The sequence below is a fragment of the Pelmatolapia mariae genome, linkage group LG20 (genome assembly GCF_036321145.2).
Source record: "Pelmatolapia mariae isolate MD_Pm_ZW linkage group LG20, Pm_UMD_F_2, whole genome shotgun sequence".
Lineage (NCBI taxonomy): Eukaryota > Metazoa > Chordata > Actinopteri > Cichliformes > Cichlidae > Pelmatolapia > Pelmatolapia mariae.
Genome location: NC_086244.1, coordinates 37,992,368 through 38,014,867, shown reverse-complemented (window position 1 = coordinate 38,014,867; position 22,500 = coordinate 37,992,368). Strand labels below are relative to the sequence as shown.

General features: G+C 40.2%; 2 protein-coding genes across 3 annotated transcripts in view; both read left to right on the top strand.

Moving 5' to 3' along the window:
- Window positions 1–3,543, top strand: part of plxnb1a (plexin b1a) — a 76,192-nt gene extending 72,649 nt beyond the window's left edge. For both annotated transcript variants that reach the window (XM_063463456.1, XM_063463455.1), the window contains one exon: window positions 1,060–3,543. In XM_063463456.1, the coding sequence (XP_063319526.1) occupies window positions 1,060–1,164 (105 nt within the window). In that variant the 3' untranslated portion in view covers window positions 1,165–3,543. The remainder of the gene's footprint in view (window positions 1–1,059) is intronic.
- A 4,227-nt stretch (window positions 3,544–7,770) lies between these two features.
- si:ch211-220i18.4 (SRSF protein kinase 3) lies at window positions 7,771–17,220 on the top strand. The gene is made up of 12 exons (XM_063464279.1): window positions 7,771–8,233; window positions 8,752–8,855; window positions 11,618–11,726; window positions 11,914–12,001; window positions 12,210–12,297; window positions 12,471–12,577; window positions 14,368–14,530; window positions 14,920–14,996; window positions 15,549–15,656; window positions 15,894–15,963; window positions 16,087–16,179; window positions 16,290–17,220. Exons 1-12 carry the CDS (start codon window positions 8,184–8,186, stop codon window positions 16,475–16,477), a joined length of 1,245 nt encoding a protein of 414 aa, XP_063320349.1. The 5' UTR covers window positions 7,771–8,183; the 3' UTR covers window positions 16,478–17,220.
- The last annotated feature ends 5,280 nt before the right edge of the window (window positions 17,221–22,500 follow it).

Here is a 22,500-nt window from a genome sequence, read left to right as displayed (position 1 = left end):
AAGCAGGAACTGAAGACTGTTGCAGTAGAGGCCTGGCAGAGCATCACCAGGGATGAAACCCGGCGTCTGGTGATGTCTATGTGTTCCAGACTTCAGGCTGTGATTGACTGTAAAGGATTTGCAACCAAGTATTAAAAAATGAATGTTTGATTTATGATTCTTATTCTGTCCCATTACTTTTGGTCCCTCAAGAAGTGGGAGGCACATTTGCAAACTGTTGTAATTCCTACACCGTTCACCTGATTTGGATGTAAATACCCTCAAATAAAAGCTGACACTCTGCAGTTAAAGCATGTCTTGTTCGTTTCATTTGGAATCCATTGTGGTTGTGTATAGAGCCAAAAATGTTAGAATTGTGTCGATGTCCCAATATTTATGGACCTGACTGTATATGTATGAGTCCTCCTTTCCTGACACATAGGATTATCACAGTGCACAACGCAGACTTAAGGTTTCATATTGTATTGCTCAAAATGAGTAACTGAGCCCATAAACTAACCAGGAAAAGCGTTTACTAAGGTCAGCGCAGATGGCTGTTTCCTCAGACTTTCATTGAGATTTTGCAGCAATGTGATGTTAACTTGTCTGCCGTTTTGGATGTGTCACACTGTACGCTCAAGGCTCCAGACATAGAGGCTTAGGGACAAGTCCACAATGGTCTGGCAACCACTGAAAGGAAAACTTGTATTCCCAACCAGTTGATTCAAACTTTCTTGGAACTGTTTTGATTCTAGTAGATTTCCAAAGTTGTCTGTAGTTTACATGGAAGATGCCATCTTGTCTGCAAATGTGCACCCAGGAATATCCTTAACTTTGAAGGGGTGCATTCTCCACTTCTGGTTTGCATTGCACTGTTTCAGGTTTCAGGTTGGCTAGTAGGTAGCGTGTTTTTGCAGAAAAGTTGGGGTCTCCAACTACACTTGACTGCAGCAATCTGCTAGCAACCAAAGCGTGAGAAGCTTCTATAGGAGTGAAATCTTTTCAAGGAAGATAGCTCATTGCTCTAACTTTAATATGTTAAGTAAGAATTTTAATTGAACTCTTTTCACCTTCTATCAGATTATCACAGCTCTGGAAGAGGACTGCACGGCTCAGAAGATGCAGCTTGGATACAGGCTCCAACAGATAGCAGCTGCCGTTGAAAACAAGGTTACAGACCTATGATTTCCACGGCTGGGATAGACATTTGTGGAAAGAAACTTTCTTTGACATCTCCTTGGAAAAAAACAAAACAAAAAGAAAACTTTTTTTTCCCTAAGAAAAAGGACTATTTGGTCACATTCTGTGATTCTGCTGTCATTTTGACAGACTAATTGTTAGTGAGGTGAGGAATGCTCATTGACACTGACCGTGTTTCCTGTGCTGAATCGGTGTGCACAATTACACTCCTCTTTTGTTTCATTTTGGGAGCAAAAAGAGCGCCACATCGCTGAGGAGGGGGGAAAAACTGAGAAAATGTGAAACCGAGCACATCAAAACGAAGGAATTTCTTCTGAACCTTGGATTTCTGATGTTTAAGTCACCTAAAGGGAAATTAATAACAAAACAAAAGAGATCATTTTTTTTTGGGGGGGGGGGGGGATTTCTCTGTCTTGATGGACATTTTTCAGAGTTACTGCACAGAACATTCCTGCCCCAAGTTTAAATGTAGATTTGTTGGAGAAAAAAGAAAATCTAAGTGTGCTGGAGGACAAAATAAAGTGGCAAAAGAGAAAAGGAGGATTTGACCTTAAACACCAACAGCTTTGGAGTTTTCTACCATGTTTTCTCAAAGTCTTACAAATTGATAATGACACTGTCAGTGGTCTAAGTTATCACTTATTGAATCTGAAGTATGTTTTCATTCTGTTTTTACTTTCCTGAGATCAACCTTCCAAGTCTTACTCTGTTGTCATGTTCAGTTAGCTGTTATTGGATGGTTTCCCTGGGTATGTTTCATTTTTTAAGCTTGTCATTACCAGTTCTTTTACTGTAATTTGTAGCTGCTGCCTAATTTAGTTTAAAGCCAAGACTAATGTTTTATAAAAGCTCTCAATCTGCTTTTTTTTAAAGATAACCTACAGCTTGGGGAATTTTCTTTTTTAGGTAACGTTTCACAAATTTTGTTGCATTTTGCAATCTTTGCTTTTATTTGCAGACGCAAAGCAGTTTAACAACAACATTTGTAGCTGACTTAAGAACAATCTGTCCGAAAGTCAAATCTTCTACACAAGTTAAACTACATGCAGACAAAATTCATACGAGATCAAACCCGAACTTAACTAATAAAAGCAAAAATATTAAAAATAAAATGCACAAAAGAACTGAGGAACACTTTTAGAAATGTCAAATACTGGGGACATTTACTTTTGATTTTAAAGGTGTCTCATAGGTTGTTATAGAGAAGCAAAACAAATAAAATGTGGAATAAACTCAATGAATACTTGATTTGTACACTAAACTATGATGAAATCATTTTCCCTTTAAAGTCAGGTTGAATCTAACACAAGTTTATGTATTCTTTCTCACTTTGGCCCATCCTGCATAGATCAGCTGATTGTTGCGTCTGCCGTTCCAAACACGTTGCCAACCCTTACAGAGTGCCCTCGGGTCACCAATCGAAAGGTGTTTCTCCCGTCTCTGTTTTACTTACTTACTTACTTTTTAATTTTCATTTATTGGCCATTATAAATCCTGACACCAACAGATCTGTAAATAGCTAATATTGGCTAACGACATCAGCCCGTTGATAAATTGGTCGGGCTCTACTTTATATATATTTTCAGAAAGACCTGTTTTCTCTTCTCTGTGGTCACATGACCACTGCTTAAATTTATTGTTTCAGGAAAAATATGTTTTCGCTGAATCTTGTTACGCTGATGAAGCAGTGTCAGTGTACGTGTCATTTTTTTTTCCTTTACAAAAAGGGGGAAAAAGTCTCATCTCTGAGACTTAAATCACATATTGTAATTGCCTAACAAAGGTGCCTGTTGCTCTGCCACGCCTCATGTGAGAATCCTTTTATTTTCCCAGTTTAATTTATTGTTTATTTATTTTATTGCATATGTTGTTGGATTTTTCCTTACAGATCTATGAAACATTTATTCCCGTCACATTCAGATGTTTGTTTGGTTTTTTTTTTTTTTGTTTTTTTGTACATCGAGTTGGATTTGAGGAGTTTCAAACTCAAATCCAGTTTTTCTCAGATGCTGATTATTTTTGAACATTTTGGACCCATTTTAAATGTTTCAAGCAGTTATCTTGTAAATTAAAAAAAACAAACAAACAGGATTTTTTGGTTTTACCATGCGCATTGGTGTTGCTTGTGTAAGCAAAGCTCAGTTCTGATGTTTGTTCTGTACATACTTTTCCTAAGTAATCATGACTTTAGCATTCTCTAACCAACTGATAGGATGAACCTAACAACAGTTTAATGTGATGCAATAAACAGGTCCAGATGTTAATAGAAGTTTCATTTTTTGCATTATTAAATTTGTGTGTAAATATTTTTTTGAACATGAGTTAATTTTGACTTCTTTTGAAAGAAGGAGGATCTTGATGTGTTTTCTGGAGCAAATATGGTTCACTTGTACAGTTCAGTTTAATTCATGTCTAGTTCATTTTCACTTCAAAGTGCCTTTATATAATTTGAGGTAAGGATCTTAAAATATTTCAAAAGTTTTTAATATATGTGATTCTCTCCTCATTAAAACACTGTAACTGAACACCTCCGTCTATCCAGACACTAGTGAACCAGCACTATATATATATATATATATATATATATATATATATATATATATATATATATATATATAGCCACAGCCACTGGTAAAAATGGGCAAGTGTAACTCAAGCAACTAACTAGGTACACCTTTCTTTTTCTTTTTCTTTATTTTTTACTATGACATTTAAAGATGGTTATCACACTAAAACACATACTCTTCATTAGGTATCCTGATTTTTCTGGAACCAAAAGTTGCCATATTTACTGAAGAACAGCTGAAGTTAACGAGTTTTTATCTGCTGTTTAGTGTTAGTTAACATGACAAATAAAATACTAGAATTCTTGGATTGTCATTTATCAGACAATTCCAATAAAATGCTCAAAAAAGGCACTAACAACACAAATACAATCAACAGGTTCAGTTTATCAGATTGATTTGGTGAAAGTAATGTCAGCATGCATGCTGCAGACGCCTGTTGGTGCATTTTTACATGAAACGGCCTACCCCAAACACCCCTAAGCCTCAACATACAGAGAAATGAGCTACAGAAAAATATAGAGAGAAATGCACTTGTTACAAAGACATTAATTAAGACGTGTAAACTACAGTTAGACATTTTAATATGGAGCAGGCTGCAGGGACTGACTGGCTGTTGGTGAAACAGCAGGTTTTAGTAGTGTTAAGCTCCACTTTTAGTCCCACACACTGTCTTCACCAAGTTTGTGGTAAACACTTGGGTCCGTCCCTAGCACTCATGCAGTATTGTAGCAAAAAATAATCAGGTCTCAGCTAACATGTCACAGTCCCATTTCCATGGCAAGATGATCTATTTCTAGAATGAGAGCGTTAAAACCTGGATGGATTCAGCTCACAGATCCAGTCCAGTTATTGTCACTGCTATTAGTTAGATCGGTCACTTTTTCTGTCTAAATGTTAAACAGGTGGCAGCCACAGGCCTTTGTTGGGAAGCTGAGTGTGTTAAACACAGTGTTATCATAGACTCAACAATATACAGAATGTATTTCATTTCCAGTGTTATTGACAGGACCCCCTTTTTTCTTTTTTTTTTTAAACAGCATCCCTTCAGCACTGTGACAAGTCCCTGGTTCTTGATAGCGATTAGTGCAGTAGCTGAGTGTCAGCTCGTATATTAACTGCTTCCTGTCATCAGTAATCCAGGATAGAGACTCCATATTTAGACGTCTGTAAATGTACGAGTATGAGCACCTGTCACATAAAGCTGGTAATGCCACACCGTGCTCCACACAGAGATAACAGCAATAAGTATGATTGCTCAGATTATCAGTAAAAATATGAAGTATTTCTATATAAGCTGCCAGTCAGTGTGGTGTTTGTATGTGTTTTCTTGGGGCAGGCGGGCGATGAAATGTAGTCACCCCTGAAGATATTTAATGTGTGCGTTCTTTGTATATGTTTCAAGTTGTAAACCAAAGACAGGCTGGCTGACTGTGGTCATAGCAAAAAACAGTGCAGGTCACAGTTCAGTCTGTAGTGGGCAGGGGGATCAAACGCATGAGTTAGTATGTATACTTTAAGGAAGAAGTTTGTTGCATTATCTATTTATTTATCCCCTACTAACCCAATGATCTAAATTTGTGCAGGTGCTATTTTGATTTCTCTCCACACACACAGACACACACACACGCACACACACCGATTGCTCCTGTGGGAAGTGTGTTATTACAGCTCAGTGCAACTGGAGAATGGTAACAACCAGCACAGGCTTTTAGGATTAAGATTGGACCAACATTAGAGAGTAATACCAGGACATGAGAGGATGGGCTGGAAAACAAGAATGGACACCTGCTCGCTCCGACGCTGTGCAACAAAACAGCCTAGCGAGAACTTTAAAGAAGCCCTGGCTTGAGCTTTGTTTGTTCTACAGTCCAAACAGGCTTGGAATATGTTTCAAGAGATCAGTATAACAGCCTATATTTGTAAAAGTACTCAGTAGGTAGGTTAAGGCCTGTGTTTAATCTTACATTCTGAACCTGTGAATCTCTACATGGTCTCCATGGTCTGCTGAGCGTTTGGTGGCCTGAGCTGGAAAGCAGTGCAGATGGAGTTTGTTGTTTTGGACCAGAACTGGTCGAACACGTGTTTTTGATTTTTGGCTTGAATCTTTACAGTGATACCTACTATTCTCTACCATTTGATTCACATCATTTTTAAAACAGACACATACTGTGTCAGCACATAACAAATACCTTAGCAAAAACCCCCATTTAAATTCACATCTTTTGGTACTTACTAGCAGCCTGTTGCAAAAACATATAATTTGTTCCCATTTCTTCAGTTACAATCTTTGGAATCTGTGAAAAATGCCAACGATAACAGCTTGACAGGCTTAAAATAGGATTTTTGCACCCAAAATACCATTAACCGTTCTTACTTGCTATTACCTGAAAACCATATGGGCATGGTGTGCAGCCTCCATCCATTCGCTTCCGCTTATCCTTTTTCAGGGTCGCAGGGAGGCTGGAGTCTATCCCAGCTGTCTTAGGGTGAGAGGCAGGGTACACCCTGGACAGTTTGCCAGTCTGTCGCAGGGCTAACACATAGACACAGACACCCATTCGCTCTCACATGCACGCCTATGGATAATTTTGAGTTTCCAATTAATCTTTCCCCAATAACTGCATGTCTTTGGACTGTGGGAGGAAGCCAGAGTACATGGGGAGAACATGCAAACTCCACACAGAAAGACCCTAGCCTGATGGTGGAATTGGACTCAGGACTGTGAGGCAACAGTGCTAACCACCGTGCTGCCGTGTGCAGCCTGTCCTTAAAAAGAGAACTGAGGAAACTAGACAAGTGGAGGACAAAGAAGAAGTGGCAGGCCTAAAAACGATCTACAGCAGATGAACAGTATCTGAAAGTTATGCCCTTTAGAAAAAGTAAAGAAAATGCAGCAAAGACCGAAGCAAAGAGAGATCTTCATCAGAAATAATCTCAGTGAAAGGCTGGCTGAGACAAAATGCTGAAGTATGGTGATATCATCAGGAGGTTGGGATTGTCTGCAGTCATGTATAAAACACGGTGGAGGCTATGTCCTGGTTTGAGGCTGCTTTTTCATGACATCCTGTCATAAACTACGAACACAGAAAAGTACCATTAGTAAACATCAACGTGGAATATTTTGCATTTTCATTACTAGACAGTAGACGGAGGAAGAAATATCAGCATTTATTTTCCAGCTGCTGTTTGTGGGTCCACAGATGCATTGAAGAGAACTGGATGGAAGTGAAAATATGACACTTGTCACTTGCATGAAAATTGCTGACCAGGACACAGCAGGATAACATCCACTTCAGATTATCTGCTGGAAATAGCAGGTAAATGAGGCAGGACTCAGTGGACTTTTATCTGCAGCATTGCCACATCACACCTTTGTGTCACCCAAAGCAAATGCATGCATTTTCAACACTCTGAAGTTCAGAAATCTTGTCTTCAGTAATATAAACATTCTCACAGTAAACACACACCAGTTATAGTTTCATGTGCTTTGCAGCTGGAAAATTTCAAGGAGACACGATGCCATCATGTGTCATCTGACTATTAACAGTTATTCATGTGAGGTCGACAGGCCTCTTGACATCTCACATCACACACCCAACCCTCATTCCTCTGCCTTCAACACGCTTTCCTGTTTTACGAGCCAGAAGCTCCTTTGCTCTACGGCATCCACTATAAAATGCGGTGCCATGTAAGAGTGTTAACAGCATGGTGTTGGCAAGAAAAAGCACACTCAGCCACTGAGATGTGAAGGAGGCTGTAAGATCAAGTGTACAATATATTTGTCAAGATTGTGCCAGATGCTTCTGTTAAACTTCTTCCTCAAAAGCTGAGCTCATCTAAATGTAAAATCCTCATGCAGAGAGCGCTTTAAATTGCAATCTGTTTTTAAAAAATGGGACTTTTAACGACTTTATTTCTTAAGGATTTATTTTAATCCTTAAGAATGTGCTGCAGGCAGGTTTAGCAGTCTGTGATCCCTGTAGCAGCTGTCGTTCCCTCTCTTCCCTCACTCTGTTTGGCCTTGTGTGACGTTCGGCTCATCTTTTAGGGGCGCCTTCTCTCTTTTATAGCTTTCCCAGCGTGCACGAGACATCGAGGAACAGAGAGAGAGAGTTTAATCTGAGGCTGGTGACTGAAAGATGCAAGTCCTGCAGCAGAGCAGGTGAAAACCTGACAGACTGTGAGCCAAGACCCTGCGGGGGGATTTCCATGTTTAGATCCTGCTGACTGCTGATTCCAGCCTCCTGAGAGACCAAGCAGACCCTCACCACAACCCCTTCTACCTCCACCACCTCCACCTCTCAGCTGCTTAACTAGATTCAAGGGCAGAAACTGTAATCAGGGCTACTTGCTTTTCTCCTGCGCCTAACTCTCTCCTCACTTTATGCCAAAAAATCTGAAATTTTAAGGTACTGGCGACATCTGCTGAATCGCACCATGCAGAGGAGCCCCTGCCTGCCTCATACAGAGGCTGAACAGCATTGTGTGTGAGTATAAAACTTTCTGCATTAGTATCATCATTATTATTTCGTATCTTCTTTCATGTTTTTATGTAGCCTTGCATTCTTGCGTGACCTCAAGAAAATGCAACTCAGCTCCTAAACTCTTTTTTTTTTTACATTATCGATAATTATTTAAAGTTTGCCCCTAAAATCTTTCACATTTATTCGCATCCAGCTCTTAAAACTCTACTTTATATGTCCCTCTGCTGAAAACAGACCTGTGATCAGTATTTCCAGACATGATGTGACTCTGACTCCATCTGTGTATTGGGAGCAGCTGGCGTGTAGAGTTATCAGGTTGCGCGGAGATGCTTCTAAATGATTTACAGCCTAGTCAGAAATAGTGCAACTTCCGGTGCTGCTTGTCCACTCTCAGCTGGGCAGTGGGGCAAACGTCCACGGCACGCTGAGTCTGTGGGAATCTCCAAAAGTAGTTCAGCTCTCAGAAACTGACACACATATGAATACACTGTTTGAATTTCTGGGTTTGTGTGTGTTTGCAGGAGTGAGGGTGGCGTGTCTAACAGTTTCAAAGCCCTTGGATGCCAGGAGCAGCTGGATCCCAAGGACAGTCAGGTCTCCGAGGACCCCCGAGAATACTGTTATGGTAACTCACACATGTTTCCCCGAGCCTCTCGAAGCCCTCAAAGCAGCTTGTACCAGGATGTAATTAAAGATTCTTTCAACATGCTGACTCTGTTATTCAGAGCCCGCTCCAGCTGGAAATGATGCAGTGTTTATGAGAATGGGCCGCTGTTGCAAGCTAAGTTCCTGTTGGCAGCATCATTTTGAGACACTGAGCGTTGCTGCTACAGTTTACAAATAGTTTTCGGATTTTTGCCAGAAGAGTTGTCCAAGTACGACGAGAGGAGCGCTTGGGCGGTGGATTGGACAGCTTTAAAAAGGAAACAGTTACCAGATTCTGGTTTGTTCTAAAGATGGTGGAAACAAGATTGGATGAGTCTGTGAATATGAAATGCAAAACTGCACACTGAGCTGTTTGAAAGAAATCTTAACATGTCTGATACTGGACAGAGTAAAGTCTACTTTTAGGTTTGTCAGATTCACTACATATATTACCCGCTCGTATATTAACCACACACCTGACATCATGTACTCTCCATTGTGCCACCATTGAACATGGAGTCATGCACTCTGAGACATCTCAAGGTCCCCTAAGGATATCAGACACAAGGACATTATCATCAAATCCTTTAATCTTTTAAGTTGTGAGGTGGGGTCTCCATGTATCCCACAGATTCTCAGATTCAGGAATTTGAGAGCCTTAGTCAACCCCTGAGTAATCTGTCATCTCTATCAAACCCTTCATCCACATTATATAAAAGAAACAGCGACTTCAGTCGTCCAGTTCACTTCAGTAGTTGCCCTTTTACAGATACTTTGACCAAGTCACCAATCCGTCACAATTTGTAGCTGAGGCCTTCGTGCACATTTCTCTTCACTCCATTGCTCATTCATGACTGTATATAAAAGATATATGCATATAAAAGATGGCTATAGCCCGTGAGACCTAACCCTTTGATTATGGTCTCCTCAGTTTGATGTCTCAATGTTAGCATTTTTGCTAACATTGTTAGCTAGCTACACTAAGCTTCATTCATAAACCACACGGGTGCAATATACAGGCACAAATAAATGTGAATTAGTGCTAAGAAATAGACTAATAAAAGACTAAAGTCTAACTGACTGAAGCTCATGCAGTGTAGGTAAGACCTGGTAGGCCACAAGAACCATTTTTGTATTAGTAAACCTACATTTTAATGTTGTCCAGTTGAATATTTTAACATGAAGGTTTGCTATGATTGACTTGCTTCTGGGTCGGCCTCAAGTGAACATTAGAGTGTGTTTAGCAGTGGCTTTGATTTTCAGACCAGGAAGTTGCCGGTACTGTATTTGCCAATATTCACTGCATCTTTATAAGGTCACGGCTATAATTACCTCCACCAAGGAAGTTTTGTTTTTGGTAGAACACGCACGAAAATGCTATCTGCAAACACAACAACTCAAAAGATTTGTAGGGGTGTATAGTGGGGTCATGTTAACAATCCATTAAAATTGGCCTTTTATCCACCAAGCTGATGCAAAGTGAATATATACAACAACAACAACAAAAAAACACTATTGCTTTAAGACTGCCAGGAGAGAGAGCTGCCTTGGTGGAGGTTTGTGCTCTTGGAGTGCTTCTTGTAGATTTAACGTTTCAGGCTCCATTTACAGAATGCAGCAGTTTGAAAACGAGATTTTGACTTTGGGTCAACTTCTTACAGGTCAAGAAGAAGGCAGGTTCAGACATAATTAGAACTAGACAGCCTATGTATAAGAAGAGCAAACCACAGTGACTGAGAATATAAGATCACACACCTACTGTATTGTGAGTTGACTATAACGTGACCATCTATTTAAGTTTCATCCCTAAGGTGAGCCAATATAACCCTTTTCCCCCATAAAGACAACATTTGATCTCCACTCTACCCTTATTGACAAGTTCTGACACAAGAAAGTTCTGGTTTGACAGACATTAGAATAGTTTCTGGGCTTTTCCAAGGGTAGCTACATAGGTAGAGACCACTCTCGCTAACTTCTGATGTAAACGCAGTCATTTTATTCTATTAGCAGCCTGAATTATGACAGAAACTGCTTAGCTCAGAAAACAGCTTTGAGGGTTACTCCTGTTTGGCTTTTGAGGGGTAAAAAGTCAAAGACGACCATAAGAATTCATGCATATTTTTTCTTGTGCTTTGCTTGTGTAAATCCAAAGAGTGGCTTCTCATAAGCCTCATAGCTGCACTAAGCCTGTGTGCCTCTCTCATTATGCATTGCTTTAATGCGCCGTATCTGGTTGCCAATTTGCTGGTCTGACCTTGGTCCTCGCTTCTTACCTGCCAGCTGTGCAAGTCTTTGTGTGTACCTCATATATCCTTTGCTGCATATGTGATACCACCGGTGCCTGACACAGTAATAAATCACAGGCTGGTGTATCTCATGCTTAAATTTAATAGACGCAGAAATTCAGTTTCAGGACTCCTGACAATGTCCAACAACTGTGTGTCATGCTTGCTGAAAGAGAAACGATACAGACGTATGCTTCGCCATTTTTCTCTGTCCTACTAGCAGATCTGAATGTATTACTCACTAACAGACATGTTATAGCCTATAGGAAGTTGTAACGCCAGAAATAGCTTTAGCGGCTATATTTTTAGTCGTCTTTCAAAGCTCTCTAAACAGCAGATGGAAAATCCTTAGCGAATGATAACAAGGTTTCAGATGTCAGGTCATATAGAGAGGTGCCTAATCACTGAAACTTTGGGACTTTGTTCATTCATGTCATTCTACTTTTATCCCCCCCAGGTGGGTACCACCCCATCCAGATAGGGGACACCTTCAACAGAAGATACCAGGTGGTGTCCAAACTCGGCTGGGGTTATTTCTCCACTGTATGGCTCTGCCAGGACCTCAAGTAGGTTCATTTTGAGACTGTGTGATATGATCAGGGTGGAAGCGGTGGAGAAATTTTATCTTATTAGGCATCATATAATAATAATAATAATAATAATTAAAAATCGGATCAAACAAATATTTAGTTTGAGTCTTTTACTTTGTCCAGTAACCAGCATGCAGATCTGATCTGGTGTCTGTGTTGGCAGGCTAGGTCGGCGTGTTGCTGTGAAGGTGTTGAAGAGTGGGGCTGGCTTCACCCAGGCTGGAGAGGATGAACTGGCTCTCCTGCGATGTGTTAGTGACTGTCTGCTTGTGTATCTCCTCTCTAAGCGCTCTGTCTGTCAGATATTTTTCTCTGTCATATCTTTGGAGCATCACTCTCTGCCAATCTTTTAGTAAAGGACAAATCATCCCCTCCCTCTTTTTTTAAAAAAAAAAAAAAAACACCTCTTCTTGCTCTTCTTCCTCTGTTTTCATCCTCTCGTCTCCTCTCTTTCAACAGGCCAGTGGTTCTGTGGGCCGTCACCCCTTTGGCCAAAGGATCGTTCGACTGCTAGATGAGTTTAAGCTGGTTGGGGTCAATGGGGTACGTATCCTTTTTGGAGATGGGATTTCTTGGGCGCATATTCCAGAATCCTTTGAGCTGTTCCATTACATCATTGAAACAATCAATATCAAAGTATTAAAATGTGAACACGTTGTAGTGGATGTAGTTTTTGCAGCAAAGTGGTTTGGGAAACTGACCTTAATGTATGGTGGTTAGACATTTGCCTAGTGCTGGAGCTGCTGGGGCCTGACCTGAGAAGCTTGCAGCTCTGCTTTGGGAATCCAGGACTGTTGCAGCCTTGGATCAAACAAATACTTATCCAGGTAAGACAAAGCAGACCGGAAAACTCAGGCACCAGAAATCAAGTTCATACAAGGTGTGTTTAATTTAAACTGCACCTCTTTGTTCAAAATTTGTGGGATAATTTTTTAACCAATAAGTTTTTGTACAGTTTCCCATTTGGGGAAATTTGGGGTAATCATTTCTGAACAAACAGTTAGCGACCTTGATCTTAATGAGATCTCTAAAAGTGTCAGTCTGGTTTTAATCACTACACAGCACTGAGACAACATGTTTAATTTTAACTCTGGTTTCTGGCAGCCCTGCCCTCTTGTTGTTGGACCTGACAGCAGCCTTTGACACGTTGACCATGATATCCTGCTATCACGGCTGGAATCATATGCTGGCCTAAAAGGGTCTGCTCTTCAGTGGTTTCAGTCCTACTTATCTGGAAGGGCTTTTTATGGCAACATGGGCCCCCACAGCTCCAAAATAGCCTCTCGTAATTATGGTGTACCTCAAGGCTCTATTTAGGGTCCTGCCTTGTTTGCACTGTAGTCTTTTTTGCAACTGGGGTCTATTTTCTCATTGTACAACCTTTCATTTCACTGTTTTGCAGATGACTTGCAGATCTGTCTGCCTTTAAATGTAGGGACAGACTCACTTCAGCTATTATTACTTTGCCTTGATGACGTTAAACAGTGGATGTCCTTAAATTTTTTTAAAAGTAAATTAAAACAAAAAAGAAGCTGTCATTTTTGGCAACTTCATTAATAAACACATTGACAGTGCTCTGGGCCCATTATCTTCCTATTGTCAGTCAAATGGTTCCTTTATGTAGGCAGGTGAGCGCAGTAGTCCAATCCAGCTATTTTTCATTTGAGACAGCTAGCCAAGGTAAAGCCATACCTTCCAGCTAATGTCTTTGAACGTATTATTCATCTGTTCATTACTCGCAGACTGGACTACTGCAATTCTCTGTACTTTGGTTTGGAGCAGGCCTCTATATATCGTCTCCAGTTGGTCCAAAATGCAGCTGCTTTTCTGCTAACTGGCACAAAACAGAAGGAGCATATCACCCCAGTGTTGGTCCCCCTACACTAGTTTCCTGTTCCTTACAGGATCCAATTTAACATTTTACTTTTTCTTTTTAAATCACCAAACGGCCGAGCCCCTTCTCACCTGTCTGAGCTCCTATTTATTTATGCTCCAGAAAGAACCACGGGGTCCAGGTCAAAACTAATCTTAACTATTCCATGGTCTAAACTTAAATCTCGTGGTGACAGAGCTTTCCCTATACCAGACTTCATCTTAATATTAGATCTGCACAAACGCACAAACTTTTTAAATCGTTACTGAAGACACATTTTTATGGTCTGGCTTTTAACACACGTTGACCTAAACATTTTGGTTTTAACAGCCTTAGTTGTTGTTTTAGTTGTTTTTATTGACTATTATTGATTTTATTTATTGATTTACTGATTTTATTTTTTTTCTCTTCTATATTTTACTGGATCACTCTTGTGCATTTTATTTATTTTAGTGGCATTTTACATTGTTAAGCACTTTACCAACAGTCTATGCTGCACAATGTTAATCTAAGCTAATTATTCTGGCTATAGCTTAGTAATTTATAATATTAATAGAAATAATTTTCTCAAAAGTGTTGCTTAAACAAACTTTAATAGAGGAAGATCTCAAGTTGTGAAAACAATGACATGGTGGGGGAATTGAGAGCTGATTCCCGATTCCTGATGTTTTTTCCTGATAAAATCATCGGTGAGGAAGCAGGAAAGGAAAGGAAACATCATCAGATCTGTGTATTTTTCTGTAGGTCCTGCAGGGCCTGGACTACCTTCACTCTCAGTGTAAAATCATCCACACAGACATCAAGCCAGAAAACATTCTTGTGTGTCTGGAAAAGCAGTCCCACAAAGCACCAGCAGAGGGCAGCAGCTCCTCCTCGTTACAGACTGGGAAGGAAGCCAGTTCACCAGGCACGTTTTATTTTGTCCTTCATTGCTACAGATGCTTGAGAGTGTTTAAGAGTTTCAGTAATAAAAAGGTTCACCGCCAGATATTTTTATTTCTGATGGGCCGTATATGCAACCATGCAGCTGTAAATACATAAATAAATATTTGCTTCAGTATTTGTGGTGTTTGTTTTTGTGCTAGAAAAAAAATAATGAAACTAATTCAACATGTAATCAAGCAAATACATTAACCATGCCATCCCAGCTATTAGAGCTGGACAAAAACAGCTGTGTACTATTTAATTTTAATATAAAACATTTATCTTAGAAATCCCAATTCATAATGATGATGATAATAATAATAATAATAATAATAATAATGATAATAATGTTTGTTTTGTTTTTTCTCTCAGAAAGCAGGCAGGTAAACCCGTACAGCTTAAAGGAAATTGCAGTGAAGATTGCTGACTTGGGGAGCTCCTGTTGGGTGGTTAGTATTTACACTCGCTACACTTTTGGTTTAACATATTTTATTAGTGTATTATTAAATTGTATAAAGGGTCAGTCACTTTATGTTTTTGTCATCAGAAGTTTGCAACATTAGCCAATATTAAATGTCAACATTCTGTTCCAAAATGCTCTCTGCTGCCCCCCAGTGGACAAAACTATTGTATTCACTTTTGGTACTGTGTGGATGTAGTTTGATCACATTTAATTATCTTAATAGCTATAGTATTGAAGTGGTTTCCTTAAAAAGCACTATAAATCCTCCAATGCAAAGAGGAACTGAGATTTTGTATTGTACCTCCACACTCAACGTAAGAACTCGAGCCAGATTTGGAAGAAAAGGGCAAAGTTTATTGCAATAAGTGTAAACATGATGCTTCAACTCTGCTGAGAAGCCACACTGTAGAACACAAGTGACAAAGAAAATAAAACAACAAGAAAGGGAATAAAGAGGAATAGATCTTTCTAGCTCTGACACATGCACACGCGCACACACACCAAATCACCTTTAAACCCTTCTGTCTGTCATCACCAGTACAAACATTTCTGTGAGGAGATCCAGACCCGACAGTATCGCTCACTAGAGGTTTTGCTGGGATCTGATTATGGCCCACCTGCTGACATCTGGAGTGTCGCATGCATGGTGAGAGACAATCCAAACTAATGTGATGTTCACACTTTGGAATATTTAATCCCATAATGTTATGTTTATATATCATTCCATCAAAATTGAATTAAAGTAATTTTGCATAATTCGTAGCTAAAGCTATGCTACCCTGTAGCTAAATAACCTATAGTGAAACCTTTCTGATAAAAAGCTATCTGTGCATTCTTACTTATTCTGTGCGTCACCTCTAAATGTTCTCCTGAATTCTCTCAGGCCTTTGAGTTGGTCACTGGAGACTCACTGTTTGAGCCCAGAGCCAGTGAGTCCATTTCCCTGGAGGAAGGTGTGTTCAGATGGCTGTGTGATGAGCACTGACACGGGATTAAGTGAGATTACACCATGCCTTCATTGTAATTAGGATACTAATGCATTCTGTGCCATGCTTGTATGTGTTTATCCACCTCAGATCATATTGGCCAGATAACGGAGCTGCTTGGCAAAATCCCAGCCGCTGTTGCCTTGTCGGGTAAATACTCTGCTGAGTACTTCAGCTGCAGAGGTGAGCGTCCACCTTCACTTCCAGATGAGGTCTTTCTTCCTGTGTTAATGTGTTGTTATTGCTGCCAGTGAGCTGCTCATCTGTTGTAACACTTTATGGTTTTCATCCAGGTGACCTGCGTCGTGTCGGTCCGCTGAGGTTCTGGAGCCTCTATGAGGTTTTGGTGGAGAAATACCACTTCCTGTTGGAGGAGGCCTCTGGGTTCTCTGACTTCCTACTTTCCATGTTGAATTATCACCCAGAGAAGAGGGCCACTGCTGCACAGTGTCTCCTCCACCCTTGGTTGACTTCCTGTTAGCTTCTTGTTAGGCCTCTGCAGCCCTTATAGACAGATGCTTTAAGTTGCTGCTAGACTTTGTCGATTTCAGGGCATCTTTGCGTTTTCACAGCATCTGATGGGCTTCTTATACAACATTCAAAAAAGAAGAATTTGAACTTCGCTACAAGAGCCCGACAAAGCACGCTGAGCTTTTTCAACTTCCTTGAGATTTTTTAAACAACCATGAGAAGCTCAGCTCTGACGCTGCTAATAAGTGTGAAGGTCTCAATCTGCAACCAGGTGTGGAGTTATTCTTTAGTAATTTTGAATATGATTTTCTATCTGAGAATGACTCAAACTGTAATCATTTGTTGATCTTTTACAGTGCATGTGCTCGTTTAGTTTAAGTTTTGTACAGTAAAGTGAAGCACTTTAAAGAATAAAGTGACATTAGAAGGAGTGCAAATCCAAGTCAAGCCTTTTTTGTTGTTAATGTTTGTTTTACATAAGCTCAAATCATCTGATTAACCCCAAATTAATTCTGTAGCGACTTGTAAGCCAGAAAAATATGAGTTTAGATATAACCCCCGCAGAGCCTGATTACAACATCCACACCACTGAGTCAGCCTAGCATCACATTAAGAGACTGAAAAAAATCCCAAAACCAAAACAATCTGAGAACTGTGTGCAAGTGCCAAGAGAACCAGTGCTGTGTATGGTTAATTTAAAAGTCCAAGCTATCTGACAGTTTTGGTCAGATCATTTTGTCTTTCGTATGTAAAAAGTTTACACGTAACTGGTTCTTATACTCAAATCTTCAGCAAGGATAAGTAAGGACTAACCTGACAATGATTTTCAAGAAAATAATCTCTCTACAGTATTTCAAAAGAAGCAGGATGTTTCTCTCGCTGAAGAAAAAAGAGTTTTATAGAAATATGTGAGAGAAAAAAACTACTTCAGCTTCATTGGTTCCTGACCTCAGTAAATACATCTTACTTATTTATTTTGTAAATCATGACGAGCATTTGTGAGCAGAGGAACAATGAAGCAGGATGCGCTTTGAGGCTGGACTTCCCAAAAAAGGGTCTTCCAAAAAGGTCACCATGGCTGCCCCGATCTTTCATATACAGTCTATGCTATTTTTCTTGGATGGTGACTGTTAATGCACCAGACGCTGCATTTATTGGGGTTGAGCTTCGTATAAAAATAACTTTCTGGCACTGCAAACAGTTGTCCATTTCAATAAGTCATTTAGTACAAATACAGTTCACTACTGACCTTCTTCACATGTGAAACGCTTTGAGTCGATACATGTTCTCAGAGACAGGCGCATTCATTCAGCATTCACCTGGTCATCAGTGACCCATCTAGTGTTATAGTTAGGGCTGGGTTCTGTTTCTGCCACATGTTAAACAGGTGGATTTTCAGGTAGATTTCAAATCTTGTCTTAAAAGCTTGTTTTGGTGTTCAAAATAGCTGGAAATCCTTCAGAAAGCCAAACCCTATAGTTGACAGTAGATGGGTTACACAGACCTGGGGGATGGTCAAAGGTTAATGCCATCTCTTGCAAAGCTCTGTAGGGTGAAAATTACAGATCAGAGAAAGAGATTGTCATTGAAATACACTCATGTTGAGCGGAATAACTGGAAAAGATCATATCCGACTGTCAAGTTAAACCAGAGTGTTGGATTATCGTCAAGGAGAGCACAGGAAAAAAGGCACATAAAGCTACACATTCTAACAACTTGACCTTATTCCCTGTAACCACAGGCATCAAATAATAATCTGACTTGTCCTCATGAAAACTAAACACAGTAACATCAGCAAAGTTGCACTGACCAGGACTCTCGTGTTAGGACTGCACAATGTTTTTAGAGTGTATGTTTTTTACATATTTGATGTTTTCATGTGAGTTCTCCTGTAGTGTTTCATCCTATCCAGCTGTAGGCTCGACACTCCACCAGTGGATTTTCTTTATAAACGACCGCGTAACCACACTCTGTCCTGATCCGGCGACACTTCTTGGGCCACGAGGTGGGTTTCATCGGGCTGCAAAGGAGAAGCAGGGAAGAGAGAGGTGCTTTCATGAGGCTACAGTCATTTTAATAAATCAGCAGTGTTGTGTAAGTTACTTTAAAAAAGTAATTAGTTATAGTTACTAGTTACTTCTTCAAAAAAGTAACTGAGTTAGTAACTGAGTTACAATATTCTAAAAGTAATTAATTACTTGAAAAGTAACTATTGCGCTACTTTAAAAAAAAAAACAAAAAACGTTTAACCCTCTGGGGTCCAGGGTATAATTGGCCATTTTTTACTACTTTTGATTTTCCCTCCACATTTCACCTTTAAAAACTATTTACTTTGCCTTGTTTAGTATCATCCTTTTCAGCACAACCTCACGTGTCTGAATTTACAGTCATGTTTTCATTTTGACATACTGTATTAACACAATTGATCTAAAATCAGACAAAAACCATAAAATCAGAGTTTAAAAAGTTATATTTTTTTTAATGTAACAACCACAAACATGTTTATTCAATCATATTTCATAACTTTAAATGCAAATATTAATTGTCAATTTTAAAATCCTATGCACAAGTTTTGCAAACAACAAAGTTATTTGCATCCATTTACCTTTTACCCTTTTTTAAAATATCCATTTCAAACTATTTACAGAACAATCAGCTGTTCTGCATCAATAAGATGCCACACAAATTATTTGTGCCACTCCAAAAAAATAATTTCTGTCCACTATAAAGGAGAACATCAGGTCTGACAGCAGGTGTATCACTCCTTTTTCTACCTGGAGACAGCAGTCGCCTCATTGTTCTGACACACAACACAAAATTATCCACAACACTACACACTAACTACACAAGACAACACATTAACTACACACTCCAAACACGCTAAACGTCACAAATCTCTCACATCTCAAAACTCGTTCTCTCTCTTTTTCTGCTGTCTTTCTCTCTCTCTCTCTCTCTCTCTTGTCATCACTGCTAAAACTTCCCCCTCTTCCCAAACAACCAAATCTCATGTTACCATATAATTTTTGATTGGTTGACATGGTGCATTTTTCCACCAACACAAAAGGGCAGTTTTTTTGGTTTTTTTGCTCATAAGCAGAGAGTGCTTGCTAGTGCTGTCCTTAGACAGTAAACGTGACGAAACTATTGATGAAAAAACGCCGCTTATATATTGTTTATCATGACTCTGGTTTTACGTGGCCTATCAACACAATTTAAAAACTGGTATATATCACCTTGTTGCTTTGTCATCTTGAAGTGGTCATGTGATTGGCTTACCATGACTACTTTATTCTTCCTCAGCCAAACAGCAGCACTCATGCGATTGTTTTGCCCCCTTAGCTCCAGGTGATCGTCGGGCAGAAAGTGATTGCGGCCGACGGGAGCGCACAGCTGCTTAATGCTGTAGCGCTCAGATTACTTACAGCTACTTCCATGCAACTGATATAAGGTGCGGTAAGCTGAAGACAGCTTCAACCGTCTGTTTGTTGAAAAATAGTAACACGACCGCACCGCATTTTCTTGTTAGTAACGGTAACGGCGTTGTAACGATAGGAATAGTAATTAGTTAAATTACTCGTTACTGAAAAAAGTACCGCCGTTACTTGTAACACTGTTATTCCCATCACTGTAAATCAGTGGCCTGAAATGAGCTGAACTGGAAAAAAAAATTCTACTCACGCAAAGCAGTAGAAACCAAAGGCGTGACAGAAGCACTTGTCACAACCTCTCCGGAAAGAATCTCCTGCTTTGTAGTTCTTGTCTTTGGAGGAGCAGATGCCTGCGAAAGAAACGAGAGCCACGCTGTCAGATCTATCTCATCTGACTTTACATTTCTAAGCTCTTGTCTTTAGGTGAGCAGGTATGAAGCTGCTGGGTAAAAATGCACTTTTTTTCCCCAGGACATCGTAACTTTGCAAAGGCTATAAATGTCCGTCCTCTGGGCAGAACACATAAAGCCCTGCTGCAAGGGGTCAGGCACATTAATGGCTAAATCTGGCATCAGCAGTGAGTTTCCCCAGCGTTCCTGCAGGCTGCGGGTAGCTATCCTCATGGGGTTTGTCTGTCACCTTGAGAAGGGGATCAATAAGAACGCACTGATGCACTGTGAAGAGCTCCCAGGGGAATGAATGCAAGGTCAGGGTTATAAAGGACAGAGAGTTTGCGGTCAGCCAGTTTGTGTTGGTTTAACAGCCACAGCTTCCATAAATCACAAGTGTTGATTAATGTGGAAAGTAGCAGCCCCTGAGCTGGGCAGGGTAATGTGAATACATTATCTTGAACAGTGGAGGAACAGAAGTGGTTCTTACCTTTTTTGTGGTAGACTGAGGCTTCTGAGCGTCCATCGCTCAACAGAAGGATGAGGGACACGCACAAGGCAAACACCAGCACTGAAGAGTAGCCATTATTTACCAGATGTGACATTGTGAAACACAAGAGAATTACCTGTTTTAAACTGGCACTTTCACTCGTTTTAATCTTGTGTGACTGTCTGGTGGAGTCCAGTGAAGTCCCTGTGGTGGCCGTGTTGATGCTGGCTAATATTTATAGTCTCACAAGTCTACTGGAGACAGAGAGCGAGAGAGAGAAGAGCATCTTGTGGTCTCCTGGTTTCTTTCCACTGTCCAACTTTTGTTTCAGAGTTTGAGTGTTTAGAGTTTGGCTGTGTAGCCATGCGTCCCTAAATATTACCTTTGGCCATCAGCTGCTGCGTTAAGCCTGCATGGGTGAAAGTACGGGCCGGTGTTTTGACGTGACAGTCTATCAGCTCAGCGGTGGTCCTGAAACATTCCTAACCTGCCTATTTACCATCTATTTCAATTCATCATTTATTCCTTTCCTCCTGATACACGGAGGTGCTGACTAGTGAAAAAAAACCCTGCTGAGACCATTAAAAAGAAAACAGCTGTTTGTGCTGACGTTGCCCCTTGTGTGAAGGGACAAATAATGAGAAAACGGCATTCTGAAACATTTTAAAAAGTGTGTGACAAAAAAAAATCACAGACTTAAAAAATCGCATTTCCTCTGGGGATCCAAGGTCTGGCCAGTACCATACGATGAGTTTGTAGCCCCAAATTGTTTGTACAGCACATTTTTCCCCTTCTTTTGATTGTTTACATATGCTGCTGTTCACATAGCGCAATGTAAAGACTGCAGTATTGCCAGAAATGTATGTCACATATAACTTAAGCTGTCTGATGTCTGGGGGAAAGACCCCTTAATTTAAGGCAAAGATCAGAAAATTCCCATATGTGAGTGTCATGTACGAAAATGGACCAACAGAGAAAAAGAGTCATATCCTTGATGTTGATTTGACACACACACACACACACACACAGATGGATATGGCTGGATGTTTGACCAACCACAGGACAGCTTGTGGCCAGTTTCTTCCTTCCTGACAGCCTCGGGCCAATAGCCAGTCAACACACCACGCTCTGACAGAAGGCAAAACAAAACAAACTACAACATCAAGGGACTAGAAAGAACTTGTGGTGTCCTAGGGCGCCACTGCTAGCTTCCACATAAACCCCTTTAGTCACACCGGAACACTCCGAGAGCTGTGGCCTGGTGAGACACCACAATAGGGTGAAATGGAGATGTTAACCCTGCTGTAGGTGTTGGCGGCATCCAATGAATTTTGGATTATACAGTCCATCTTCGTTGGTGTCCATAGCCAGTGTTGAATACACAGAGATTGAAGTGGAGGTCAGCTTGGCTGATAGACATACTATTGTTTATTGTTTAAATTCCAGGTAGGATAGTTTCAGTCCTGCCACAGATGTATAATTAAAGTGTTGCGTTTAACTTCAACCACTTCTCTAACCACATCCAGCTTTTTTGTTGTGCCTTATTCCCATAAAACCTGAACCATAAATAATTTGCCAAAACCATAATTTCTTTAACCTTCGCCATGACCTATTTGTCATGCACAGATATTTGCAAAAAAAGCAACAAGTCATAAAAATGTTGGTTTTGGACAGACTTCAGGGTAATAACAATGTTCATTGCTGGGTGCTGGGATAAGCTTTT